Source organism: Pundamilia nyererei, unplaced genomic scaffold (genome assembly GCF_000239375.1).
Source record: "Pundamilia nyererei isolate P.nyererei 1_Seehausen unplaced genomic scaffold, PunNye1.0 scaffold00034, whole genome shotgun sequence".
Classification (NCBI taxonomy): domain Eukaryota; kingdom Metazoa; phylum Chordata; class Actinopteri; order Cichliformes; family Cichlidae; genus Pundamilia; species Pundamilia nyererei.
Window position 1 is genome coordinate 1,923,065 of NW_005187435.1, and position 10,046 is coordinate 1,933,110.

General features: G+C 38.3%; 1 protein-coding gene across 4 annotated transcripts in view; it reads right to left on the minus strand.

Moving 5' to 3' along the window:
* Positions 1-2,955: 2,955 nt before the first annotated feature.
* The window catches only part of pfkfb2b (6-phosphofructo-2-kinase/fructose-2,6-biphosphatase 2b), an 11,368-nt gene continuing 4,277 nt past the window's right edge, over positions 2,956-10,046 (minus strand). The window contains exons 5-17 of one of the 4 annotated variants that reach the window (XM_005729708.1): positions 9,673-9,739; positions 9,411-9,485; positions 8,394-8,450; positions 8,123-8,247; positions 7,744-7,951; positions 7,341-7,487; positions 6,731-6,835; positions 6,426-6,555; positions 6,277-6,339; positions 6,125-6,189; positions 5,239-5,406; positions 4,539-4,561; positions 2,956-4,026 (exon numbers count right to left, since the gene is read on the minus strand). In XM_005729708.1, coding sequence (XP_005729765.1) covers positions 3,957-4,026; positions 4,539-4,561; positions 5,239-5,406; positions 6,125-6,189; positions 6,277-6,339; positions 6,426-6,555; positions 6,731-6,835; positions 7,341-7,487; positions 7,744-7,951; positions 8,123-8,247; positions 8,394-8,450; positions 9,411-9,485; positions 9,673-9,739 — 1,303 coding nt within the window. In that variant the 3' untranslated portion in view covers positions 2,956-3,956. The other 3 variants (XM_005729710.1, XM_005729709.1, XM_005729707.2) reach the window with 3 other exon arrangements.

A 10,046-nucleotide genomic window follows, 5' to 3' on the forward strand; every position in this document is an offset into this window, starting at 1 on the left:
AGTCCAGGGTGTACCCTGCTTCTCGCCCGAGTAACCAGGGAGCAAGCTCAGGATGTAGAGCAGGTCATCCACCAATTGCAAGGTTGGTGGTTCGAATCCTTGGCTAGTCCAGCCTGCATGTTAAAGTATTCTTGGGCAAGATATTGACCCCCAAGTTCCTCTCAGCTTCATCCATCAGAGTATTAATTTAGTTAGAAACCACTTAGGGACAGAAATAAGTGCTTGTGTGAATGAGGCATGTTGTATAGAGTAGAAAAGTGTTATAAGAACCAGTCCATTTAGCATTTTTAAACATACAGATTTAACTGGGGGACATAAACAGTCCTCTTCAGAAAGCAGGACCGTTTGTTGGAGTGTCTCACTAACAGGGTGACTGACACAAACTACAAGGTAGTGAAGCTTACTGCCAACAAAAAAACAAAAAGTAGGTAGGTGCCATGTGAGGTCCAGCTGCTGCAAATATACCCTCAAACTATCAAAAGTGTCCATTTATTACGGGTGGGAAATTCCAAACTCAAATGCTCACTGTGGGATAAGTAGTTTCCCCCAATCTGAATCTGTGTCTTCGAAGCCATTTCCCCGATGGGACTACAAGTGTGCCAATGTTGGCTCTTTAACTGATTTTAACATCGAAATCCTGCACTCATGTTGTTCGCCAATTTAATGGCTAATGAGGAAGGGACGTGTTTTGAGTCATACTGCAGCTGTAAGCTATATTAAGTTGAAAACGTAATATATTTGTTGGGCAATGCTACAGATAAGACTTTATGACTGGATAACCTACATTGTGCTCGTAGTTACATCATAATGCTGCCAACTAAACGGGCCACGCATAACAACTGAAGTGCTGATGAACAGAGTAAAAACACCTGACAGCGACATTGCTTTGTTTTGGTGTCTTTGTTCTGGCAGTTAACACATCACTCAACAGCAACACAAACGCAGGGTAAAAAAAAACAACCCAAAACATAAAGAGAGTCCAGTTTTTGAAAATGTAAGAAATCCGCCTCTTATTATCCATCAAAAACAGTCGGGTTGTCAGCGATAATTACTCTGAGACTGAATGAAAGGAGTTCAATTCATTTCTGCTAGCTAACCGTACCGTGTACTGTCTGCTAACGTTAGCATGCTAATCTGCTCGTTAACTTGGTCTTAATTGAACCGTTTTTCCAGGAATTTAGCTTAACCATTTAGAAAATCTGTTGCTTTCCGGTGACAAGTCTAACGACGACAAGGAGTACAAAATGATACGACAGCGAGACAAATTATTTTGCTGTCTTACCGTCTTACTACACTCCCTGCTCGCCACAGTGGGACGTATAGTACGTCAAAGCACGTGTAAATGACGCGATCACGCACTAGTGGCACGGTTTACGTACGTCTGCCTGGCGTACACTGGAGAAGACTGTTATTTCGAAAACACATTTTGTCATTAAGCTCCTTTTCTGTATTGACATTTAATCAACAATCATTTGATTTTAAAACCAGTGCAGCCTATGACTGCGCAGTGTAGCTTCTTACAGTTCGACTTAGATTAGATTTTGAACCGCCGATCTTCTTGGATTAAGTCTTAAAGGCTGTAGTTATTTTATCCTAATCCACAAGTGTACTGAGCCACTCCACATTTCTTTATCATTTGCTAGGAAAAATTGTGTAGTCATATATCGATATGTGCAAACATACATAGAAATAGAGTATATAACACAAGGTTTTTAGTGTTGTATATTATGGTTTCTAACGAACTTGAAAGTGAATATTTGGTATGAGCAACTTTATTCTTCAACACAGTTTGAATTTAGGCAGATTTTATGTAATTTCTTCAAGTTGTCTGCAGGAATAGTTCTCCAAGACCGTTAAAGGACATTCTAAAGCTTTTCTATGGATGCTGGTTTTAGTGCAATTTCAAATACCTCACCCTTTTTTCATGTTGGCATCTTGACAGCTACCACTGAGACCATTTCTGATGAGGCTTCAGCGAACAAGTGAAGGGACAGATACACCTTTCAGGTCTTGTGTCAAACCATTGCTGGACACCCACCTCCAATTTCTTAATGACCTATCTTTCAGGTACTGTTCATTTACTCCAGATATTTTTGTGAGCCTGCCACTTCTTCTTTTCTCCTCTACTTGTCCAGTTTTCTCAGTGCTGAGATATGCAACTTTTTTTTTTTAGCTAATTGCGTTCTGGGATTCAGCTTGTTGGTGCAAAAATACTGCTTTGTGCGTGTGAAACTAACAACTTTTGTAACTTCAGCTAAAGAAATGAGAACAAATTATGTTTTTATTACCCGCTGCTACTAACAAAGTGCCTAAACATACATGTTTTCTTTGATAAACCTAATATGTGTACACACAACAGTGTTTCATCCCTTGATTTATGTTTCTTTTTTTCATGTATAAATTATATAATAATATATGAGAAAAGAAGGTTGACAAAAAATGGCTAGGTTAAAAAAAAAGAAGAAGACTGGACTGAAAAGGAGTAAAAAATCAGCCAGTGTCCAAAGAAAAGCTTTGAAGGACCCTCAGAAAACCTGGAGAATGACTGCTCAAGTCCACTTTAAACACAAATCTGAGTCGCCCCAGAGTTTATTACAAAATAAAAATAAACTCTCGGGTGGCTCAGGACTTTTGTACAGTACTGTAGATATTAGATATAAGAATTTAGAAACCAGGGTAGCTAAAGTATGTACACAGTATATACATACAAAAAAAAAGAAACAAAAAGATTGTACTGTGAGGCTAAAATCAGCCTTTGCAATTGATATCCTGGATGCATCTTAGGCCTAATATATATAAATAATTTATATTAAACACGATCATAAAAAAACATAAGACACATCTTGGGAGAAACTTGAATAACGTCTCCTGAAAAACGACATAAGCTGCAAAGTTTAATGTTTAATTCTTTCCCTTTTTCAAAGCATCAATAAAAAAAGCAAAATGCAAGCCACTTCAAAATGTACTTTTAATGTCTGCTTAAAAGGCACAGTAGGCAGCTTTGAGCAGGACAACAATTTAACAACAAACATTACAGAATCATAAACTAAAACTTTGATCTATCATATAAAATCTAAAAAATTTGCTCCAGGAACAAAATACATTTGCATAAAACAAATAAAACACATTCACAGCCAGTATAATGACATGAACACAAATAGGGAGACAGCTTAAAGTTTGGCTGTTTAGTTTTACTACATAAAATCCTTCTACAGAATATATCGGTATGATGAAAAAAAAAACACAAAGAAACATTTAGGTTGTAGTGTTAAATGTGATTGAATGTGAACACCTGCTTAACAGATAAGGTACCTACTGCTGGTATATAGTGCTGGTAAATCCAGCAATTTAGTGTATTTTCACTGCTTTCAGAACAGGCAGATCTAAATAAACTACTTTTATTTTCTAGAGACCATAACTAGCACATTCTGTCAAATTAAGACATAAATTATGGCTTAGGAACAAATTTGACAAGATTCCCAACTATAGATTGTTTATTTATAGCATATTAGTGTTTGATATGCATAGAAAATATAACAGAATCTATTTTTTCTAAATCTAACTGTGTAAATTGATTTCCATCATTCCAATGGATAACTTATTCCTATTACATTCAGTGACATATGGAGGATCTAATTCTATCAGTATATCTAAAGTTCAGTAAGGCATTGCAGCATTTATATTGAGTTTTTTGTCATTCCTGTGATATAGTATGTTGTGTGCGTTTACTGGTTTCTTTATGTGCGCATGCAGAAGTATTTATGACACCAATGATAAGGCTTCCTGTTCAAAGCCTCGGCATGCAGAGACGAGACGGAGACCTTGAGATAACTAGAACTATGTTACCTCATGCAGAAGCGGCCCGCTTTTCAAAAGAAACACTCGATTGACTCGTGACTGGATTCAGAAGTTGTCCACACTGTGGCAAGAGTAAAAGAGGAAAGAAGATGTGATCTTCACTCAGAAGCGGACACAGCCACTAGTTTCTTCTGAGCTGTCAAAGTCGCTTCCTTCGCACAGGGACTCCTTCAAGAAACGAAAAGAAAAAAAACCCTCAGTGACATTCACAAGTCAGTTTTCTGCAGCAGCACATTCTCAACTAACAAGCCACTAACAGCGACATAGTCCAGAAGTTGTGTTTTGAGACAGCTCCATTAGTATTTTATCAATATCTAATTAAGGTTTAATTATATAGTGCGTTTCTAAAGTATAATCTTATATACTCAACAAACACCACTGGATTTTCATGATATAATACATGTTGAATAGTCGTCTCTCATTAGTTTTAATAAAATTGACTGCATCTATTAAAATACCAAAGAATCAGTATATGACAAAGTGTTTCTGATAAGGTCGCTGTGATGAAACAAAGCTGATATCAACTTTCACTGTGCAAAGGTAATGGAAGATTAGAGAACCCAAAGACTGATAACCACAAAGAATAGACCACTGCGGCAACATATACCAATATGGGTTACAATGAAATGAGTTGAAATACGGCAATCAAAGGTTGACAACAAGTTTCCAAAAATACTTACAGACAGCTGCCTCCTATCCGAGTCTGTAAAGACAGGGTTGGAGCAAGAGAAGGAAGGGAGAGAGAGAAAGACAGATAGAAATGTGGAGAGGGACTGAAGCACTACACCCACAACGCAAGGCCAACAAGTACACAACACATACAAATATGAATATGCATTTTAAAATGTTAACATTTTTAAACTGAAGTGGTTAATGTATTTGGGGGAATAAATTATATTTTTTTAGCAGAAAGCTGACATTTCACAGATTATTTTGGGGTTTTAATCAAACTGAATCATCACTTTGGGTTTTTTAACAGTTATGAGATGATTAGAATGTGCGTCTGTCTCTCTGATGTTTGTGTGTCTTTTTCTTAACTCCACAAGGAGCTTTCCTTAGTAAAGAGTAGACATGCTGTTCTGCATATTCAAGCTGTCAGCAGCCTGGCGGTGAGGCAGACGTCATGCAGCACAAACATATGACAGAAACAACATTTGAAGAAAGGAGCAATCCATTCAAGACCCAAAACATGCCCTGAGAGGAAAAGATAGATGGTGGAGGTGGATGTCATGTATGCTGATTGCAACACAGACACCAAAATTATCAAGAGGATCCAAAACTGAGGTGAGAAAATGCCAAACACATGATTACAACTGTGGCGGGACCAATTACGGAAAGACGGTGTGATTTAGAGGGGGATCCTTTAACTATCTCACTAACTTGGCTTTGCCGTTCCTCTGGCATCAAAGCGGATGGGGTGGGGGCAAGCGGTAGCCAGGGCTGGTTGCCTGCGCTGTAGAGCCTGGGCCGCTTGACCTGGTCATGACTGGACAGGGGAGTGTAACTATTCCGGCGATGTATGAGAGTAGAGTCCTTCGGGATTTTACCCTGGTAGAAAATGAGATACCGCAGGTGTTAAACGAAAAAGATCTTTAAAAAAACAACACCAGGGGGCACCTGACGAGGAACAGCCCAAAAAATTAATAAAAAAAATGCTGCACTCGCCAAACTGATCCAAAGCAAAAGGTAAGGAACTGCTTCCACCCACAAAACATCAGTCAACAGCAAAAGCACAGCCCTGATTGCACAGGACAAAAACCCCCACCTGCTTCAACCAAAACCATGACAACACTGGACCTAAACAAGTCAGATAAAACTGCCTTCACAGAAAATTCATAATCTTAATATGAGGACAGACAGTAGAGTAATGACAAAGATTAGATCATCCAAGCAAAATAAGCATGCTCAGCAATGTCTTCCTTCAAGGTAAAATATCACTTAACATTCACAGGCTCATAGAGCAAGCCAAGCTGAGGAATTAAGGCTAAAGGTAAAAGTGGTTACAAGACAAGGATATAAGGAAAGGAGGCAAGGAAGCAAAGCCTAATATATACAGGGGGTAAGGTGTGATTGTGCCAAATGAACAGACACAACAAACAACAGCGCATCTTAAAATTATATGCTGAGATTCAGTGACCAATTTAGTGCGAGTAAACAATATGCATATTTTACAAATGATCAACTTTAAACATTCAATGGAACAGTGATGTTCGCCTACTTGTGCAGCTATGTGATTTTCTTTTCCGCTCATTTCAGAGCAACTTACAAGAGGCCGGTCTCGGTGCGTGTTTACTGCCTCCACATTCAGATAAAACATTTCCACTTTACAACCTACAAGATAATAGACAATACATTTACATTATCTTCTCACGTTGCCTTATGTTGTTACAGTGTAGCGATCATCAGGTAAAGACTTACCGTATGCAACAGGGGTGAGCTTGAGAATTGTGTGCAGTGGACATTTCATGTACGGAAGATCCTCTGTGAAATGAAATAAATAGCATACGGGTTCATCATTGTCTGCTCGTGTTGTCTGTAGCATGTGTGTATGTTTGTTTTTATCTCACCTGCACCCTTGTCCAAGAAGTAAGCCAGGAGACAGCGCATCACAGCCTGATGGCAGATGACCAGCACATTGCCTTGTCTCTCTAATTCCATAATAACCGGCTCCAAGCGCTGAACCAGATCTTGGTAGGACTAATGAGCAACAAAAGATCATTCTGGGCTCAATTGCTAACACTTGAAAGGAAATTAACCTTCACAGCTTGAACAACACTGGTAGAGAAAGAAAGCTGAATAACAAAGCAGAATAAAACTACTGCCGCTGTGGCTGCTGATCAGACGCTTTATTGTGAGTAGTAGTTCAGGTTACCTCTCCTCCTGGGTAGCGATAATGATATTTGTCTTGATCCCTCAATGCAAACTCCTCTGGGAATGTCTCCTGGATCATCTCGTAGGTCATCTCCTCACAAACACCCTGGAAAAGGAAAACAAATCATTTATCCTCACGTCACAGCCCACGATGAAAAGAAATGTTTCAGCACAATTTGAAATCTAAAAAAACATAACTGGATAATTTCCCTTGATAAAATATATAAATGTCTCCAAAGAGCTAAGCCAGTTTCAAATATAATAAAGCCCAGGAAACATAAGGTGATCTTGAAGGTTAGTGAAAAATGGAGACCGATTTCATCCTCAGAAAACAGTCATCATTTAATCCTTTGATTTCATACTGTGAATAAATAATGACTTATTTCATGTGACCTAGATCTTTTCAAAGTGTTATAACCCTTTTTATTCTCCTCCGGATGCTGCTTTGACATTAAATGTGATCAAAGGGGCTGAAAATTTCGTTTGTCTTTGACTCTTACCTCTATGCAAACATATTTTATAAGTGTCTTGGAAATAACAGCATAAAGTTTCCACTATTACAAACCAGAGGTCTAGCTGTAAAAATTGCTATAGCTGTGGAGGGTACTGACAGCATCAATCTCATTGAGGATTTTCCACTGTTCATAAGGCACGCCAAGCTCTTCCGCTGTCTGGATCGTCCTTCTCAGTTGGCTCGTCCACACCTTCAAATCTGACAGCTTGTGTTCATCAATGAAACCACGCAGAGCGTGGGCGAACTGAGATGTGAGAGAAAGGGAGAGGCTTCAATTTATCCCTCATTAAGGACATTTCTTGCTTTATTAGACAGATATTCACCAGTGAGAGTGAAGAAAATAGGAAATTGAGAGGATTAAATCCAATAAAGGTCACAACTCTGGAGTGCATGATATTGCAGTTTAAGAACATCTTATCCCAGTAGCTATCTTCTCTTCAGAAACTGGCTCAACAGTTCATTAAATGAGCATTAACAGAGTGAACGTGCAAAAATCCTACCTGTTTCCCACGAGGGGAAAGTTCAGAATCTCCTCCGATGCGTCCTTCAACATTGTGTTTGCTCTCTCCGTGTCGACACAGGTAGATGGAGTGAGAGTGCACATGGATGTTCATGAGGTAGTAGACGATCTTGCTCTGGATGTAGTCCTGCACCCGGTTCACCAGAAAACGCTGGCCCACGTTTATAACCTTGATAAAAGAAAGGTCCCTGCAAATGCCAATGCAACACGCCAGTGATTTACTGTCGCCATCTAGTGTTTATTTACTAATTTACAAGGTCTAATTCTGCCAATATAACAACTTTACTGTTTGGATTAATAAGAATACTTTGGAGGAACAATAAATGGTAAAGATTCAAATAACGAAAAGCAGTTCATACTTGTCATAGTCATCAGGATCTAAAGGTTGGTAAGTGACCTTGTAGCACTCAATCCGCTTCAGGAAGTCATCCATAACTCTCTCTCTGTGTCTCTCAGGGTAGTCTGGACTCGAAACCTTCACTTCCTATTATGGTTAACACATTCAAACAATATTAATATCCAGTTCAGTTCTTACATAACGCTGCAGATGGTGTGAATATTAATAGGTAATGGAGTTTGACCCAGACAAAGTCACAGTCAAAGGTTAAATTCATTTAGGTGAGATCATACCAGGATATTAGCAGCAATGACTTCGGGGTCATCACACACCGACTCCACAAAGAACACCTGTCAGAAAGATGGAAACTCAGAGTCAACGTACGCTAAACATTCCTGAAACTGACAATCAATTGTTTTATAACAACAAATTTTACATTGCCATGAACCTAGACAAGAACTTACACAAATACAGGGTAATTAGCATCAACAAAAAACACGACACATAGATTATGAATTAGTGAGCTTTCCACATGCAGAAAGGCAAATTTAGCTCACTGAGTTTGACTTTTTCCAGTCTTAAACACAGACTGGTAGAACTGGTAGCTTCAAATCTACAGAGAAGAGAGGGAGAGGGAGAGCGATCCTGGATAGCTTTATTTTCCCAAATGTTATCTATTCAGTTAACAGCATCCTGTGAAGTTTGAAAGCCTCACAGTTTAAATTCTGTGAATTTTTGACATCTAATAATAAATATGCTAAATGTTTGAAAGGTGATTTTATTAAAATTATTCTGAAATTTTTACAAAATTTGTAGATATTGTTTTTTTGTAGTTCATTAGCCTCTTTTCTTTTACTCTTCTAGCTGTTTCTTACTTTTTAATAAATGTGTTGCTCCCATCAAATTCAAAATGAGCTCATATTTTCTGTGAAATAATAAATGTTTAAATGCTTGATATGTTTTGCAATTCAGTTTTTAATTTAACTTGACTTCTTCAAAATTGGGGTTGTGCATTGAAACTCTTTGTGTAATGTATAAATTGAGCTCATGTAACCTCTGATTGATGATAGCACGTATACTGAACAGAAACCCACAAGGATTAATTAAAGATGGTGATTCAACAGGATCTTGGGAAATAAAGGTCAGTTCAATAATGCTGTTTCCCCCCATGGCGATCGCGCTGTTCAGCAAAATAAATGTGATAAATGTAAAGACTTTTCCATGGCTTCAAGTAATAACTCCAATCTGCACAATACATTTTAAAAGTCCCCACTGGGATATAAATGTGTAAAAATAGCAAATAATTTCACCTTAAAAGCATTCTCCTTCACAAAATCTTGAATAAGGTCTCGTCGTTCTCTTGTTGTGTTTGTTGCATCAAAAACCTGAAAAAAAAAGGGCAAAAACAAAGACAATATTTGTTTGCTCTCTGTGAAATGTTTGTAGGACAGCGTAGGATTAAGACTATCCCAATGCCAGATGTGTTTCTGTTCTGGGTATTTAAAGGAAACGAGCCAACATCGAGACGCCATGTCAATAGAGAAGCATGCACATAAAGACTGAGACACTCACAGCAATCTGACCTCCCTCCTCTGTCAAGTACGCCTTCACATCTTGCAGCGCTACCAGAGCACACTGCCTGCAGCAGAGAAAGCAAACATAGCAGCAGCCAACTATAAAAACCAGATTTACTGAAATCCACCATCATCAAAGTTCACATTCTAGTGTCAGTGTCAGAAATCTGAAAATGTTACAGTAATACATTGTAGATTTCATGAAAAAAAGATTCTTTGCAGCCCCCCCCCTCCAAGTTTTGGATTACAGCTTTCTTCTGTGCATCAAATACAATGGTAAACTGACAACCCCAACAATTACAAGACATGAAAAACACACATTTTTAAAATCACAAAAAAATGTTTCCCATCTGTCGGCAGTAGGGTTTAGTC